At 37.6% G+C, this 19476-nt stretch overlaps 1 protein-coding gene across 1 annotated transcript; it reads left to right on the plus strand.

Moving 5' to 3' along the window:
• The first annotated feature begins 7398 nt into the window (after positions 1–7398).
• Positions 7399–11948, plus strand: LOC108987913 (ATP-citrate synthase alpha chain protein 3). The gene is made up of 12 exons (XM_018960980.2): positions 7399–7715; positions 8737–8913; positions 9002–9163; positions 9292–9372; positions 9736–9787; positions 10034–10148; positions 10260–10341; positions 10488–10583; positions 10743–10844; positions 10934–11050; positions 11127–11243; positions 11739–11948. Exons 1-12 carry the CDS (start codon positions 7617–7619, stop codon positions 11808–11810), a joined length of 1272 nt encoding a protein of 423 aa, XP_018816525.1. The 5' UTR covers positions 7399–7616; the 3' UTR covers positions 11811–11948.
• Positions 11949–19476: the final 7528 nt, after the last annotated feature.

Below are 19476 nucleotides of genomic sequence, written 5' to 3' on the forward strand. Positions count from 1 at the left end.
TTGATAAAAGTTATATACAAGTCGCAATGCAGCAGCATATAGGTGTATACATTAAAAAAAAAAAAAAAAAAAGAGAAGATGAAAGAAAAAGACGAAAAGGAATGCAAAAAGACAAATAGCCGGGCACAACAACATATAATGCGATATCATTAATTATAACAAGTTATAACATAAAGCCGAGAGTTATAAAGAGTAAGCTACAACATAAAGCCACAGAATTACAAAGAGCAAATTACAACATGGAGTCGCTAAGTTACAAAGAACAAGTTACAACATAAGGCCGTAAAGCAACCAGGAGCAAGATGTAAAGTAAGGCGGCTCATCGCAATCAAGCCTAATCAGGTCATATTCAGTGGAAGTGGCAGACATATATCTCCATCACTATGACGTGTTAATAACGACCTAGGTTACCTCTAAAAAAATCAACAAAGATGTAACGAGGGGACTAATTGAGTCTCAAGGTGATAATGATCGCCTAGAAGCCACCGGAAACCACCTACCAGCTGAGGAGAGGTATAAGAAACTGTTGGAGGAGGTGAAGACAGTGGACAGGAGTGGGCTTGAAGATGAGCTCAATAAGCAAAAGGGCGAGAACGAGAAGTTGAAAATGTGGTCTAAGGCCACAACACCAGAGAAGAGCAAGAAGATCTGCCCAAAAAGAGTCATGCAGCTTGCGGCCGAGGAAAGTAGATCTTCAGCGGGCATGATCGTTCCTAGGGGGCAACCATTGAGGGCGCTCGAAATTAGACCCTTCCCGAGGAGAGCACCCCAATCCAGAGATTCCTTATGGGGAGGAATATCCCCCGCACAAAGGACCTTTAGGTCGTACCAAGGGTTCTGGAGAACGTGAGTCTTCATCCACTCTAAGCCGTCGATATAACCAAGGCGCCACGCGTCATTGTGAATGCCACGAACATATGAAAACTTCTCCCGTAAACTACAGACAGTAGCTTCATGAGCCTCTAAGACCCACCTGGCCTCACCCTGGTCGGTCTCCAAGAACCTCATTCACTTCCTTTCTTTCTCCAGGGCTTTTCTCTTCTTCGTCAGGGACGTGGAAACCTCCCTAAATCTCCCTTCCAACCATCTGTATGACCGGGCATCGAAGACTTGCCGCTTGTGCAGTTCCAAGTTTTCGGCTTGCAGCCAGTCAAGCTCCTGCTAGTAGTTGTTAAGAGACTGCACCAGCACCTCCCTCGCCTCTAAAGTAAGCACGACCTCGAGGTGAAGAGCGCCAACCTCGCCCTAGGATCTCAACAAGTTAGTGAGGGCCTCATCGGCCTCTTCCTTCTGCCTCTGCTCCTTCGCCGCACAGTCTAAGGCCAATTGCACAAGCAAACATAATGCCTGGTTCTCGCTCATTACCTCATTTCGACTGTCCACGCTGAAGGCCGCCAGATGCTCTAACCCTCAAAATTCCGAATCAAGATCAAGAAAGGAAACAACCAAAAGGCCTAATGAGTGTGTAAGTAAAGATTTTACCCTGGCGAATAGCCTCTTGAGTCTACCCTCCATCTTGCGAATGCAGTCAGTGCGGCCCGTCGAGGCCGTCAGTTGAAGGTTCGCTGGGACATCATCAATGACCTCCTCACCTTCCCCCATTGTTAGGAGCCACATGCGTCGTCGCCTCCTAGACCAAAACAGCAGTCTCTGCCACTTCGACATCATCAGAGGAAATGACTTTGACCACGGGAGTAGTTTCAGAAACAACGCCTGGAACTGATGACATGATGCGAGGAGGATTCACTATCGTTGTCATATTCTTGGGCACCGACGGCTCGTGCCGGATAACGCAAAAGGACCCCCGTGAGGAATGGGAACATTATCAAAATTAGATCTGATAGGACAGATCCTCCGGGGCTTCTTTCCCTTCCCTTCCACCGGCGGACTAGGGGAGTGGCTTCGGGTGCGCGACATGACTGGATTTATCGGGAAGCCTACGTCGAAGAGCAAGTTGGCTGGGGGATCCAGATATCGACGAAGGCTATCCTCAATCAGAAAAGCCTCTGAAGAAACGTCGTCTAAATACGCCTCCACCCAAGCTCGAACGACCTTGAGCCTGAGTGCCTCCTATGGGGTCGGGCTAGGCCGACGACCCTTATCCCCGTCCACGGTGCCCCATATAGCGAAAACTTGAAACAGGCTCTTAATGGTCTGTCTGACCTGGAACTCCCATCCATCGCCCTATAAAAAGAAGAATCGGCGACTATACCCATTCACAACGGTATGTCGCGCCTCTAGACGAACCAACTCCTAGACTGGCTGGAAGCTGTAGAGGTGCTGGCCCCTCCTCAAAATTATGTGGGTAAGGAAGAACTCACAGACTATGTGGGTAGTCTGACCTGACCTTCGCTAACGCACGACGCCAAATGACGCAGCACGAAACAAGAATCCTCCACGCACTGAGATGAAGCTGTGCAGGCACCAATTCGAAGAAGGCTAATACTTCTTGCACCGGTTGATAGAAGGGCAACCTAAGACCGCAAGAGAACATCGCGGGATACACCGCAACCTTGGTGCCAAAGCCCTTAGAGTCTACCGCCCCTTTGGTAGGAGAGGGCCCCACAAACTTGACCTTTGAAGGGACCCTATAGGTCTCTTGCAACGACTCCAGTTTAGCAGGAGTCACCATTGATCACCACAAAAAGCCGACGAACTATTTCGGAGTGGTGCCACCCTGGCAACAGCAGCTTGAGCATCACCAGAGGACCTAACCAATCGAGAAGGGTGCGAAGATTTCTTCAAGGCCATGAGTAAACAAAAGAGAAATAAAGGAATTTCGGAGGGAAACTAGAAGAGAATGATGAAAAGGAAGGAGTCTAAAAGTGGGAAAGGAACGTAGAGAACAAAGTAGAAGAGAGAATAAGTGAAGTGAACTACCACAAGGGAGGAAAGAGCCTTATATAGGCAAAATCGACGGTTGACTTGTCAAGGCAACGTAACTCCACGTGTCCCCCAAAGCATCAAAATACCTCGATTGCCACGATTTCAACAGTGTATTTGTTGATACGACGAGAGAAATAAATGACTACCTGACACGAGGTCATGATGGAAGAGTCGAAGGGACGCCATTCAATGCGAAACAAAACCGTCATAATGCAACCATAAAAAGTTGGAGACCAACCATTGCTCAGCTCAGAACAAAAGAAGCTGAGGAGTCTTACAACGCAAAGACTAAACGAAAGAAGGAAAAATTTTCCCCGGACCTGTCCGAGAAGAATTGGCAGGGTAACTATAAAGAGATTTTCCCAACTTCACAAAGCCCACAGGGCCTCGGCCCAAAACTCGGTCTCAGGGTCACCAGGACCAGGCTTGAAGCTAGGGGTCAACCAGGGAAATGGATCAAGTAACTGATAGGACAAATCAGTCTGACATCGCTAGGCCACATTCTAGACCTGGGAACTTATATGAAACACAACGGGAAATGTGGAGAACCCTCGATCCGCTGACATGTGAACCTTTTTTAGGTTCGTTTGGATCCCCATATGAGATGAGAAATCTTATATTATCGTATCTCATATCAACATTCAAACACCACTCAAATACAAACACTTTTCAATTTTAAATATCCAACTTTTTCTTCTAATCATTAGGGGTGTAAATTTAAACTGGGAAACCGGACCGGTTTGTCCGGTTTTGAACCGATCCAGTACGAAACCAGTTCCTATATTATGAAAATCGGCCGTAACCGGTCCAGTTTTAGTTCCGTAGTTTCCGGAACCAGACCGAACCGAATCAGACCGGTTGGAAAAAATATATATATAAAAATTAATTTTATATATTATACAAAATATTTATATATAGAAGTTTTAAATATAATATATAATATATAATTATATATCATATATAAAATAATTTCATATTATAATTTATAAATTATAACATAAAATGTCAATATTAAATATGAACATTTATAATTTGTTTGATCATATGTTATTAATATAATTATATATAAGATAATGTTATTATAATTTATAAAATAAAAATTTAATCTTAAAAATGAAAATTTAATTGATCATATGCTTTAAACATAATATATATATTAAATTATTAATAATATTTTATCATAAGAAATAACATTTTATTATATATTTTTTACATTTTAAAAAAATCGGAAAACCGGACCGGAAACCGGTAAAACCGGATGTACCGGTTTAAGAGGATAACCGAAGCGTAATCGATTTTGAAAAGTGAAAAATCGGTACATACCAGTTCGATTCTAAATTTTGTCCAAAACTGAACCGGACCCGACCGGTTACACCCCTACTAATCATTATCTAATTATTACAACTTTCACAAAATTTCATACAAAACTAAATAATCAATTTTTCAAATCTCAAAACAAAAATAATATTAAGAAAATAATATTTTAATTTTGTAATATTATTATTCAATTTTTTCTCTCTTATTTCTCAAAATTCAATAACACATCTTAACTCAAATTATTTTATTACTACTTACAAACTATTTTATTGCTATTCACAGATTTCTTATCTCATCTCAACATCCAAACGTGGCCCAAGTTTAGTTTGGTTTCACAAATTTTTTAAATCATCTCATCACATCTTAACATCAAAATATCATTCAAACGCAAAATTTTTTCAATTCCAAATTTTTAAATTTTAAAATTTTTCATCTAATCATTATAACTTTTCTAAATTTCCAAACAAAATATAAAAACAATTCAACTTTTTTCAAATCTTAAAATAAAATTAATATTAAAAAATTATATTTTAATCATATTTTAACTTTATAATTTTTTATTCAATTTTTTTTTCTCTCGTTTTTCAAAATTCCATAAAATATTTTAACTCAAATGATTTAATTATTATTCACTAATTATCTCATCTGCTTTAATAAATTGATATTGTCCTTTCTACTTTTGGTGCCAACTGGCAATAGAATATCCAGTTTGAGGGTGTAATCGGTTCGATTTGGTATGATTTTGATCAAAATTTGGGACTGAACCGGTATGCACCAGTTTTACATTTTCAAGAACCGAATCCGCACCGGTTACGCCCCTAAACCGGTACTTCTAATTTTATCGGTTTCGGTCCGGTTTTAATATACTATATATTATATTATATAATATATATATAATAGTATATTATAGTGTATAATACTATAATGATGATATATTATAGTATATTATAATATAACTATTAATACTCACTGTATAGTATTGTTATAATTATTAATACAATAGATTATAATAATATAAGATTTAAAATTAATATTATATTAATTAATAATTTATCATATAATACAAAACTATTTTATATATAATTAAATATTATATATAAAAATTATAATATATATAAACCGATCTGATTTGGTACAGTTTCAAAATAAGAAAAATCGTAATCGTGATTGGTTTTAAAAAAAATAAAAAACTCGATATCAAACCAAATCGGTCCAGTTTATCGTTTTACCATTTTTTTTGTTTTTTTTTTTAACACCTGTAATGCGGCTAGTTATTGCCGAGTCAAGGAGAGTGTAATATGCTTGATCAGAATACTGTGATGCTGACCATGCCTTGCTTATCTGGTACCAATAATTTTGGCAAAAAATATTTGGAGTATTGGTATGTATCAAAGGGCAGTCATGGTTATCCTTAAATTTTCAAATATAAATTTATTTGGATATCATATTTAGGATTGTCATTAGATAATATTATAATATTTAGATATCTGTAGGTTCATGTAGAGTTTGGTCAAGTGTTGGTGAGACCTAAAGCAACACTTCTTATGATAATGAGGATGATCTATTCAGTATGTATAACTAATATCAAGCTTCAAAAGGTGTGATAAAGTCTAATCAGAATTGGATAAGTATTTCATGAAAAGTGTTGAAGGATTGACAACCAACTTTGATATTCTAATATGATGGAAGGTGAACTCAAGCAGATATCCGATCCTTACCAATATAGCTCGAGATGTGTTAGTTATTTTCATATCTATTGTTGCTTCTGAGCTAGTATTTAACGTTGGAGGTCGTGTTTTAGATTCATTTCGTAGCTCGACAACAGTTGAATCTCATATCTGCACACAAAATTGGTTGATGACTCCCTCCATTAATTATGACTCTCAAGATGTAATGGAAGATACTGAAAACTATAAGTTATAAACCGGTAAAATTCATATTTGAGAATTGTTTTCATATAGTCTTTTCAATTAATTATATGTTTAACATAATTTTTTTCATGTAGAGATAACTTTGAAGAATATTTTGAATAAGATCGATTGAAGATTACTTGAAGTACTTTTAGACCAAAACTAGCTAATCCAAGAGTAAGACCATTTTTACTTGCTGATTGGTTAAGTCATTGATTGGATTATATAGTATTATAATATCATGCATTTGATCCTAGTTTTTTATACTTCCAAGATAATTGATGCATAATCTTCTTTGCTGTTTGCAGTTCGATTTTAAGTATTATGTGGTGATTGGTGATGGTGAATTTCTATTGATTGCTGCTCTAATTAGAGAGGGCTTAGTTATGGATTTTCCTTGTGGATCTTTCGAGATTGATGTAACAATGATATTATTTTTTATGATGAAAGCATGATATTATTCTTTTTGGTATAACCAAGAATTTGCTTTTGGTTGAATTGTTTTTTTATGTAAACAGTTATTAATTGCAAATTAGTGTCAAATGCAATGATCTTTGTTTTTTTTATCATGTTTTGTTATTAGTATTTGACTATGTTTTACTGTAAAGTGGTATTGCTCATCACTTCCACCACTCATTAACTATTCTCAAAAGTGGTTTAATTGAAAAATGACAAGAAAATCAGAGTCTAACAATGAGAAGAAATATAGAGCCATCGGTTGAAAATACAATGAATCGTAGGACATTAATGTAAACTCCAATTACATTGAAATTCAGAAAAAAATAAATTTTACAAATTAGTGCACGATTACAACCTCCTACACAAAATCACAAAAGAGCATTGGAATAAACTATTTCAGATTTTTTATATAGAATGATAATCAAAATTTTCTAGATTATTACCCCACACACACTACAAAAAAAAAAAAGGTCGGGTCAGAATTCCAAAAAAATTTCAAACTGGCCTAGAAGATGAGTTTTCGGGTCGAGTTGGGTCAGTTGAATAGTCCTTGGACTCATAAGATAATATTATAATATTTAGATATTTGTAAATTCATAAATATATATATAATGAGTTTTATTATACATAAATTATTATTCATCCTCATATTCTCTGATAATTTTTTTTCTTAAAATATGAAGTACAAAATAATGAATAATAATTAATAAAAAAATTAATTTATATATAATTAATTAATGTAGAAAACTTCAGCGTAGTGCACGGAACTGAAATTAACTATGTGGGTCGAAGGCCCTGCGTTTGAGAGATTTCTCGACATAAAAAAAAATAAAAAATAAAAAGGCATTGCAATCCTTGCGCCACCCAACTACCCACCCAACCCATTCCAACCCGCTCTGCTTCCCATCTCTCTCTCTCTCTCTCTCTCTCTCTCTCTCTCTCTCTATTTCTTCACAGATCTTCTTCCACTCTGATCCAGAGGTGGTTGTAATTTTTTGTTGTTGTTGGTGCTGCTGCTGCTTGTTGCAAAATTCTTTGTGAAAAATGGCGAGGAAGAAGATCAGAGAGTACGATTCTAAGCGCCTGCTGAAGGAGCATCTCAAACGTCTCGCCAACATCGACCTCCAGATCCACTCCGCCCAGGTAGCTTCACTCTCCTCCCTCTATCCATCCCGATGCTTCTAGTTTCTTCCGGAGCCGCCTTTACTGTTTCCCTTGTGATCACTCCTGACATCTCTTTAGCATTTGAAAACGTTTTTTTATCAACTTCGTAAACTTCTAATTCGTAATAACATGTATATAAATAAAGTGAGAATTAACTATTATTCGGTCAGAACTCAGAAGCTTCTAGAAATTTTTGGTTTTTGATATTAATTTTATTGGTTTAGATGCAAATCTGTCTAAATTATATACAGTTAGTTATACGAATGTGTGTGTATGCATGTACACACAAAATTCCACGTATCGTATGAGTGTATTTTTCGTTGTATGTGTATAGATGCTTGTAATATGATATCTGGAAAAAGTTAATGTAGCAATTGTTTCGGCGTTTAATGATGTATCAAGTTGAGTTTACGGTATTCGATTCAAGGATATTCACTTTTTTGTGTTTCTATGTATGTATATGCATGCGTGTATGTGATTCTTCTGGGAAGTAAAATTACGTAATGTTCTTGGCATTTTTTAATGTATCTCGTTGAGTTCATTACACTCTATTCAACGATAATAAGTTGCGTGTGTTTATATATGAGTTATTTTATTCTCAAGCACACCATTTATATCACTTAAATGACAAGATTTAATTTGTAATATTCAAATTTTAAAATTTATCTTTCAAATCAAATTATGCCACGTACAACAGGCCATCCGACTTCAGAATATAATTTATATATATATGTATGTATGCATGCATGCATGTATGAATTTATTCATGTAGTAATCTCTTAAAAAACAGACATAAGCTAAGCAGGACATGCTGAATTACATCTGTTTTTTTTGCTTTGAACTTATGTCATCCTTTAAACTGTACGATGATTTAATTCCTGTTCGTCTTTTATAGTAAATGTAACATAGTGTCTTTTAATAAAAGAAGAAATAAAAAGAAGGAAAAAGGAGAAGAAGATATCTTGTTAAAAGGTGATTGAGTATCATTTTTATGGTTCAGGTGACAGAGGTAACGGACTTTACGGAGTTAACAAATGAAGAGCCATGGCTTTCGTCCACAAGATTGGTTGTGAAGCCCGACATGTTGTTTGGCAAGCGTGGAAAGAGTGGCTTGGTGGCGTTGAACTTGGATTTAGCTCAGGTTGCGGAGTTTGTGAAAGCTCGCCTTGGCGTTCAGGTGATGGGTGAGACACATTTGTTGCATTGTCCTGATTATTATTTGTATGATTTTCAATTTGCTGATGTTGGTATCGGATGTTCCTTAGGTTGAGATGGGTGGTTGCAAGGCACCAATAACTACATTCATTGTTGAGCCATTTGTTCCCCATCACCAAGAATATTACCTATCAATAGTCTCTGAAAGGCTTGGATGCACCATTAGCTTTTCAGAGTGTGGGGGTATTGAAATTGAAGAGAACTGGGATAAAGTATGTCCATACAGTTCATTTGTACTCTCTCTCTCTCTCCCCAAACACACACACAATTATTTTTCTTACCCTGTCTATTATTAAGAGTATTTATATCTCAAAGGTTGATATTTATTTGATTTATACAGGTTAAGACTATATACCTTCCTACTGAGAAGGCGATGACATTGGAGATTTGCGCCCCATTGATTGCTACACTACCCTTGGAGGTGAGTTTAGGTATAATTATATAATTTCTTGTTTGTTCTCCAATTCGAATGACTTCTACAACCTTTAGCAATGGTTGATACATTGACTGATGAGTAATCTGAGAGGTCTTTTAGTGTTTCTACTTTCATTGCACCTCTGCCCAGATGTCTATAAAAACTTTGGCCTAAGGATGATCGGTTGATAGATTTTCCATGTGTCCTTGTGACATATTTAATGCCCTTAGATGCTATTTAATCTGTCTGATTTACGAATTTCTTATGCTCGTAATTTTCCTGCTTGATTTGATGTTGCTTTCAGTCTTTTTTGGTAATGCTATCTTAGTGTATCTGACATGTACTGTTTCTAACATCTATTTTGCTTAGGTTCGGGGGAAAATTGCTGACTTCATAATGGGCGTGTTTAATGTATTTCAAGGTATGCAATGTGTAAAAAAGCTGCCTGTGCTCGGCTGCATTGATAGAACTTGAGAAATAACACAATTTCTGAAAAAGATATACGGCTCTATCCGACTTTTTCTTCATTCATACGTATATGCTAGATTATGTAGAGATCTTATTAGATATAAACTAATTTCTCCTTTTGATCATCACTTGCACTTGACTTGGAAATCTTCTTAAACTGTTATTGTTCAATTCTAACCTTTTCATTTCCTTCTCATAGATCTTGACTTCAGTTTCATAGAGATGAATCCATTCACACTGGTAAACGGGGAGCCATACCCCTTGGATATGAGGGGAGAATTGGACGACACTGCTGCCTTTAAGAACTTCAAGAAGTATACATTTATTGATGTTTGTTTCTTAACACATGCTTAATTCACATCAGAAATGCACTACCAATGCATTTGGCACAATGCTGCCTTATGGATTTATTTTTATATGTTCAGGTGGGGTAACATTGAGTTTCCACTGCCTTTTGGAAGAGTCTTGAGCCCTACAGAGAGCTTCATTCACTCATTGGATGAGAAGGTAATTGCATGGGTGTATCTCCTTTTGATACTTAATTTTTATCAACTTTCTTCACCCTATTATTGAGTTCAATCGTGGAAACTGGAATTTACCATTCCACACCATATAATAAAAGTATAAATCATAGTCTATTGTTGACACTGCAGACAAGTGCATCTTTGAAATTCACTGTGTTGAACCCAAAAGGACGCATCTGGACAATGGTAGCTGGTGGTGGTGCAAGTGTTATATATGCGGACACTGTAAGGGATCCAATATAATGTCCTATAGTGCACATGCCATTGTCATGAATTACATCATAATCTCATCTTTGCTGTAAAGCTTGGTAATGCGTGTCTCTTTAAGAATGCTGCAGGATTTTTGATACTTGTGCAACTTTCTTTTTCTTTCCATTTAACTAGGTTGGAGATTTGGGTTATGCCCAGGAGCTTGGTAACTATGCAGAGTATAGTGGAGCTCCAAATGAGGAAGAGGTGTTGCAATATGCAAGAGTTGTTGTTGATGTAAGAAAATATTTTGGCTTCTGTTGGGACTTCAGCTTCTATTTCTTTGTTCATTTGTCCTGAAACAGGATATGCTTAATGTTTTGCAGTGTGCTACTGCAGACCCTGATGGTCGTAAGAGAGCCCTTCTTATTGGAGGAGGCATTGCTAACTTCACAGATGTTGCTGCCACTTTCAATGGGATAATTCGAGCTCTTAAAGAGAAGGTGTGCTCTAGTTGAATTTATCCAGTAAGCTTTAGTTTGTTTCTTCACCAATTAATTCTGTGTATGTGTGGGACAGGAGTCCAAATTAAAGGCAGCAAGAATGCACCTCTATGTCCGAAGAGGTGGTCCAAACTATCAGACTGGTTTGGCAAAGATGCGCACTTTGGGAGAGGAACTTGGTGTACCCATTGAGGTAGGTAGTGGAGTTATTTTCTGGAAACCATTTGTCATAAAAATCTGTAAGCGGTTGCCCCACTTATGGCTGATGGCTGATGGCTGAGAGTTTTGCGACCACCCGTGAGTATTTCTTTGTGGAGGAGGGGGGGCAGGATGAGGCACATATATTTTAATGTCCTCAGAATCCACAACCATCTTTCTGTCTGCGTAAGGCTGCCCTTAGGTGCTCATAAATGGCATGGTTTATGCTGAAATCTCACAGTACGTGCCTTGTGGCTTGTGTTACAGTTGTGCTTAGTCACCATACTTTAGTTCTAACTTAATCCTCAAGACCTACAAATAAAAAGCTTTAGCGTGAGTGAGAGAGTTTCCTTTCGAGTAGAAAGTGTGCCTTAAGCTTATACTGTATAAAAACAGTTTTCAATAGGTCAACAGGTCTATTTTTTTTTTTATTTTTTACCCCGGCCCACTTCTGTTTTCCCTGAACTGTATCTCGATGTTTTCCTTGCAGGTTTTTGGGCCGGAGGCGACAATGACCGGAATCTGCAAACAGGCAATTGATTGCATCATGTCTGCGGCATAGTTTCACAATTCTTTTTGCTCCTGTGTCAGCAAAAATCCCAAAAATAATTTGGTTGCGAGGTCCGTGGTGAATAATTCAACATCGGGCTTCCTTGATTGAAAAGGCAAACGATTGAGAAGTTTGGATTGGTTGAAACTTTACTTCGATGTTTTTATCCCCATTTCAAAATCTTAAAACTTTAAATTTTTTGGCCGTCAGGTGATGTTAAGAAAATATAAATAATTAAATCTATCTATTTTTATCGATTTAAATTTTTGAGACAAGTAATGAGTTTTACATACTGTAAGAATATATGTCTTGAGTTTTAATTCTGACCCTAGATTAATACCCTTTATCTAATTAATTAAATATTTTATATATTCAGTCTACTTTGAGATTTTGACCCACATGTTAGAAACAATATTTATAATATAAAATATTAAATCTATTTTTTTATTAATTTTAAATTTTAAAATAAATGATAATTTCATAATTAGCGAGAAAATTGACATGGATGTAAATATGACTTGTTATTAGCTTGCACGATCATTTACATCTACAAAATGATATTTGAATTATCAATTTCGATGTTTTTATCCCCTTAATAACATTTGTAATTGAAAAATGCTGAAGACAGTCGCCCGGGGTAGACGCCGCGCAAGCGGCTGCTGATGTGGAATCAGTGTTTCAAAACGCACCGTCTCAGTCTTTCGAACAGTTATTCAAAATTTTGGTCCTCATCGAAACGCACCGTTTACATCAAGCTCCTCCCTCTTCATTTTTTCCTTTCCCATTCCCTCCCTCTGCGATTCCACTTTCCTCTGCGATTCCACTTGAAGTCGAAGCAGGAGATGACGATTCCATCCCTCGTACACATGAAACAAGGGCAAATAAAAAACATAACTTTACCATTGTACTCAAGCTTCAATTTTTTACTGGGAATACTTGAAGAAAATACTAGCACAGCTCCACTTGAAGATTTGAAGACCACGAAATGAATTGAAGACTACGGTAAATTCAGGGAACAAATAGCCACACTTATTTGAGACATTTCATGGAACTTTGCACTGATATGAAGTCGAAGACCCACACAAGGAAAATGACCCACGCAGATAGGTGAGCACATATTCACTTGAAGACCACAACGATGTGTAAAAATTCAATACCTTTACAGAGAGTCAACGCACCGTTTTGCTAGACGTCTTGATGTGGTGAAGTCGAAGACCCACACAGAAGATGACCCAGGCAACACGGAAGATTACCCAGAGCACCACGCAAGCTCAGAACTTCTACGTACAGTCGATGGAAGCTATCTCAAAAACCAGAATACTAAACCAAAGCCAGATGCTATGTTTTTCGTTTTTTTTTTTTAATAATAAATAAAAACTGACATGGCATTATTATATATGCCGTTTACGCCCCGTTTGCACGGGGCGACTGTACGTAGAAGTTCTGTTTATAATTTTATGAAAAGTGAATAAAGTCACACTTATGATAACATTTTAATGCTACTTGTTCTCCATTTTTTTTTTTTGTTTATTTGAGGTAATTGCAAGTCAACATTTAGATTTTTATGTTTTTAAAAGTCGAGAAAATTGTTTTTAAGTTTCAAAATATTGATACCTAAGAGAGCAAGATATTCATAATTAAGTACGTTTGATGTTAATAGGATCGTCACATTAGTACGTTACATGTCGATCTTTGATTGGTTAAGTTTCATTCTGATGGTACCTGCTAGCTAATTAGTATGACATATGGCATAATATGACACATTTAGTCAATCTTCTCATTAGTTTATTAACAAGAAACTGAAGGAAGTATTTAGTTGAGCGATGATAGAGCGTGGCCAATGTAATTTTTTTTTATTCTTTTTCAAATATTTTTAAAATCTTTTGAAATATTTTTAAAAATAAAAAATATAAACTTATTAAAAAATATTTTCTTAATCATTAAATAAATAAATAAACTAATCAGTGAGAATTTTCAATAGCCACTCTCCATGAGAGTGGCATTTTCCTTTCTAAAGTATAAATATTAATGTTACAAATTTACAAAAATTGAAAACTTTGTTGTAAATTATAACAGTCAACTAGTAGAATTAATAGAAAATGATGAATTGGAAATGGAAATGTATATAAATCTCTCTAATAAGCTCTCTTTGAGGGGAGCACCTCCAAGTTCAATAGAATAGTACAATGAAATTCCATATGCTTCTGTAAGGAACGTACAGAGGGATTTATACTAAATAAGGGAAAATAAGTTAATACTAAACTGCCCTTTAACTAATGGGCATCAGAGCAACAATACATTTTATTATGTTGACTAATAATGTCCCAAGGCCTTGCGTTCCAAGCCCACGCCGCTATGACCATTTAGGCCCATAACCTTCATACAATCCTTCAGACGCTAGGGTTCCTTCTCATTCTGCCTACACCTTTCACCTTCAAAGTAAGCCTCATGCTACTACTTATGTAACCCTTCCCTGCATCCATGTCCACGTATACTGTGTATAACAACTGTCCCCTCTTTAGAACACCTTGCCCACAAGGTGAGGGTATTCTATATAAAGAGTGTGTTAGGGTTCCCACGACACATCCTCTGGAGGTTGTCCCTGCCAACGCACCAGGAGCTCGACCAAGGGCCGATTCTTCACCTTCCTCATCCGTCTGGTAAGCACCTCTTCTGGTTCTGGTTTAAAGACTCTTTTTTTATCGACTAGTGGTAAGCTTGGAATTGTTGTGTGATTCTGACCGAAGCTTTGGTTTTAACTGTGAGACGTGAAATACGTCGTGTATTTGGGCTGAATCTGGAAGATGAATGCGGTAGGCGACTTCCCCCACCTTCTGCATCACCCAAAAAGGCCTATAAAAACGTGGTGAGAGCTTGAGGTTTTGACGGTGGCTTACAGAGGACTGTTTGTAGGACTGCAATTTCAGGTAAACCTAGTCTCCTTCTTGGAAAGTTTGCTCCTTTCTTCCTTTATCTGCGTATTTCTTCATATGATCTTGAGCCCTAACTAAATTTTGTTTGAGCAATAACCAAAGTTGGTCGCGGTGCAGTAAGGTATCTTCTACTTCCTGTACTTTGGCTATCCCCGTAGTGTAGCTCACCCATCTGGGGGGGTTTATACCCATACAACGCCTCAAAAGGCATGACCTTTGTTGATGCATGCACACTGGAATTATAACACCATTATGCTAGGGCCACCTATTGTGACCATTCTTTTGGTCTATCCCCCACGTAGCTTCGTAGGTAATTTTCTACCATTTTATTCACGGCCTCTGTTTGTCCATCCATTTGGGGTTGGTAAGCGATGCTAAAGGCCAATTGCACTCCTTGTAGCATGAACAATTCTTTCCAAAATTTGCTGGTAAATGTTGGGTCTCTGTCTGATACAATAGTGTGGGATAGGTTATGGAGTTTGAATGTGTTTTATAAAAAGTTGGGCAACTGTTTTAGCAGTGTATGGGTGGGATAAGAGAATGAAATTAGCATATTTAGTAAACCTGTCTACAACAACCCATATGGCATTAATTCCTCCTGAATTTGGTAACCCATCAACAAAGTTCATGGTAATATCAAATCATGGCATGGAGGGTAAGGATAGGCTGAAGAAGGCCACTGGGTAAAGTATTGTCCACCTTTACAGTTTGACATATCTCACAATTCCTTAAGAACTCCTTGACATCAGATTTCTGCCTTGGCCAGTAGAAATCTCTCCTCAGTCTTTGCATGGTTTTGTCAAGTCCCATATGTCCTCCCATGGGGCTGCTATGCACTAGTTCCAAGAGCTTATAGAGGAGGGGTTTATGGACAGGGATATAAATCCTATTTTTGTAAAACAATGATCCATCTCTCACTGAGTATAGTGATGGTAACAAACCCTCATGGTGTTTTTTTAATAGAGTCTGGACTTGCTGATCAGAAAAATACTGGGCTTTAATCTCAGTCATCCAATCCCATGTGGGTAGAGATATCATAGATACAATAATTTCATTTTCACCCCTTGTCAAGATAGAGCATTAGCCACCAGGTTCTCATTTCCCTTCTTGTACTCAACTATAAAATCATACCCCCTTAGTTTAGAAATCCAATTCTGTTGCATGACTGTCCCCACTTGCTGGTCTAAAAGAAATTTCAGACTTTGGTGGTCCGTTTTGACCAAAAGGGCTGGCCCATGAGGTAATGCCTCCATTTATGCACTGAAGAAACCAGTGCCAGTAACTCCTTCTCATAGGTAGAGAGTACCAAAGTCCTGCCTTTTAGTGTTTGATAAAAAAAGGCCAAGGGTTTGCCCCTTGCATTAAGATTTCTCCAATGGCTGCCTTGAGGTATCACATTCAATGACAAAGTGAGACTGAAAATCTAGGAGGGCTAGAACCGGTGGTTTTGTAATAGCCCTATTTAAATTCTCAAAGGCTGCTTGGGCTTCTTCACCCTATGAAAGTTGTCTTTCTTCAATAAACTGGTCAACTTAGTAGCTATAGAACCATATCCTCTTACAAATCTCCTGTAGTAGCCAGTGAGGTCTAGAAACCCCCTCAAGGCCTTTAAGGATCTTGGGACTGGCCAATCTAGCATGAACTTTATATTGTCTGGATCTGCTCTTACCCCATTACCTGAGATTAAGTGGCTCAAGTAGGATATTTCTGTGCAGCCAAAACTACACTTGCTCAACTTAGCAAATAATTAATTTTCCCTTAGAATGTCAAAAGCCACCTTAAGGTGACTTAAGTGTGCTACTGAGTCTTTACTGTAAATCAGAATATTGTAAAAAAAAACTAAAATAAAGTGTCTGAGATGAGGTTTAAAATAAGACTCTAGAAGGTAGAGGGGGCATTGGTTAAGCCAAATGGCATCACCAAAAATTCATAGTGGCTCTCGCGTGTTATGAATGCAGTCTTAGGGATGTCTTCAGGTTTCACTCGAATCTGATGATAACCCGACCTTAAGTCGAGTTTAGAAAACACCTTAGCCCCATGTAGCTCATCGATCAACTCTTCCATCACAGATATTGGATATTTGTTCTTGACAGTTACACTGTTCAAGGCCCTGTAATCCACACATAGGCGCCATGACCCATTAACCTTTATGACCAGCAGCACAAGGGAGGAATAAGGGCTTTGATTGGGTCTGATGACTCTTGATTCCAACAGTTCTTTAACTTTTTTTTTCAATTTCATCATTCTGAAAGTAGGGGTATCTATAGGGCCTGACTGAAACTGGTTTGGTATTGGGTTGGAGGGTGATGGTGTAGTCATGTGATCTGGTTGGGGGTAGGCCTGAGGGTGTTACAAAAATGTCAGGATATATTTTTAGGAGTTGAAGGATTGGTTCAGGAATGTGTGGGTTTTGGTTAATGGTAACTTCTTTAATGAACTGTAATAGTACCCATTTTCCTTCTAATTTATTAGACTTGATCATTTTTCCTTCTTCAATTAAAGTATTGTTGCTGAGTCCTTTTAAGGTAATTGTCGTATCCTTGTGTGTAAACTGCATTTTAAGTTGCTGGAAATTTCAAAGAATTGATCCCAGCCCTTGCAACCACTGAATGCTCAGTACAATGTCACACCCAGCCAACACCAAGACATACATATCCATATTAAAAACCACCCCTTGCACACCAATATTAACCCTTACTGCTTTACCTTCACTATGTACTCGATCCCCATTAGATACCTTAACTTTCACCCTTTTATACTCATTAGCAGTTAAGGGAACTCTAGACAAAATTGCAGGGTCAATGAAGTTATGCGTGCTACCATAATCAATTAAAATAATAACTATTTGAGAACCAATCTCACATTTGACTCTCATTGTCTTGGGAATTAAATACCCCACTATGGCATGTAATGATATCTTTGGACACTTAACAGTGTCAGGTCTACCCACTCTTCACTTGAAAGTGCTTGTCCCGTATCATGGTTCAAAGGAACCTGATCCTCTTCCACCTCTTCAATTAAGTATAACTTGGGACTTTGGTATATGTGGCCTGTATTCCATTTGAAATCACAATGATAACAAAGACCATTCTCCCTACGCTCCTTCATTTGGTTTTGAGAGATTTTTTGGACAGGTACTATAGCTTTGGGTTGGTGTTTGGCTGGTGTTTGGGATTGGTAATTAGGTCTGATTTTAAGTGAGGCTGGTTTATTATATGTGGGATTTGTGGGTCTGTAGTTGAGTCTTTTATAGAGGGAAATATTTTCTTCTTGGATCTTAGCCAGGCCATAGGCTGCTATCAAATTGCTAGGGTTGAACATTCGGACTATCAAACGAATGTCATCCCTAAGTCCACTAAGAAAACAACTTAACTTCTAAGTATCAGACAACCCTCTCAGTTAGTTTGATAAGGCCTCAAAATTATCCTTATATTCCTCCATTGTTCCCATGTGTCTTAATCTAGTCAGCTGCTCCATAGGATCATCATAATTACTAGGGCCAAACCTTATCAACAAGGTAATTACAAAGTCATCCCAACCTATTAACACACCAGATTCATCTAAATCTTGGAACCATACATGGGTCTTGCCCTCCACATGAAATGAAACCAATCTCAAATAGTGTTGTGATAGTATGTTGTGAAATGAAAAAAACTGGTTGGCCTTATAAAGCTAGCCATGGGGATCATTACCATTAAAGATAGGGAAATCCAACGTTACAGCTCTGGGGTGGATCTCACCATTATGAGATATAAGCTGTTATGATCTAGTGTTGTCCACATTGTGATTAGATCCTCTGATAGTACTTTGTTCACATTGTGCAGATTTACTGCTACGGAGGTGAACTGCTACATCATGGACTCCATCTGCCTCCTCATAGCCTGCATCTCCACCCCGATGGTGGTAAACTGAGACTCATAATTTTGTATGTGATTTTTGGTGTGCTTCTTGAACACTTGGAAGCTTTCCTAGAGATCTTTTAGGCGCATTCCTTCAGCCATTGATAGTAGAATCGTAAGCTCTGATACCACTTTGTGACAGTCAACTAGTAGAATTAATAGAAAATGATGGATTGGAAATGTAAATGTACATAAATCTCTATAATAAGCTCTCTTCGAGGGGAGTACCTCCAAGTTCAATAGAACAGTACAATGAAATTCTAGATGCTTCTCTAAGGAACGTACATAGGGATTTATACTAAACAAGAGAAAATAAGAGAAATACTAAACTGCCCTTTTGACTAATGGGCATTAGAGTAACAATACATTTTATTATGTTGACTAATAATGGCCCAAGGCCTTGCGTTCCAAGCTCACTACAGCCCTTTAAGCCCATAACCTTCATACAATCATTCAGACGCTAGGGTTCCTTCTCATTCTGCCGACACCCTTCACCTTCGAAGTAAGCCTCCTGCTATTACTCATGTAACCCTTCCCTGCATCCACTCTAGATTGAAGGATGATTTCTCCCACCTTGCGGGAAAAGTGTTTTGAATGAGGGGAATATGTAACATGTGATGGCCAAGACCAAGGATGGGCAGCTCGAGAAATGACGGAAGAGATTATATGAAGAGGGAAGGCGAAGTGAACCCTAGCAAACGCAGAGAAGAAAAGGCTTTGTTCTGAAGTGAAGAGTTGACTTGTTGAGTTCTGAAGATCCTGATCCGCGATGGGTTAAGTAGTTGGTCGGCCTATGTAACAAATGCCTGTATTAGTTAACTCAAAGTTTGTAAACAGGTATATGGC

The sequence above is a fragment of the Juglans regia genome, chromosome 11 (genome assembly GCF_001411555.2).
Source record: "Juglans regia cultivar Chandler chromosome 11, Walnut 2.0, whole genome shotgun sequence".
In the NCBI taxonomy this organism is placed as follows: domain Eukaryota; kingdom Viridiplantae; phylum Streptophyta; class Magnoliopsida; order Fagales; family Juglandaceae; genus Juglans; species Juglans regia.

Excerpts from the sequence above, each read along its gene's own strand:
- LOC108987913 (XM_018960980.2), top strand. The coding sequence starts at position 7,617 with ATGGCGAGGAAGAAGATCAGAGAGTACGATTCTAAGCGCCTGCTGAAG. Across the intron at positions 10,845-10,933 it reads ATGCAAGAGTTGTTGTTGAT|TGTGCTACTGCAGACCCTGA; the intron begins GTAAGAAAATAT and ends AATGTTTTGCAG. Across the intron at positions 11,244-11,738 it reads AACTTGGTGTACCCATTGAG|GTTTTTGGGCCGGAGGCGAC; the intron begins GTAGGTAGTGGA and ends TTTTCCTTGCAG.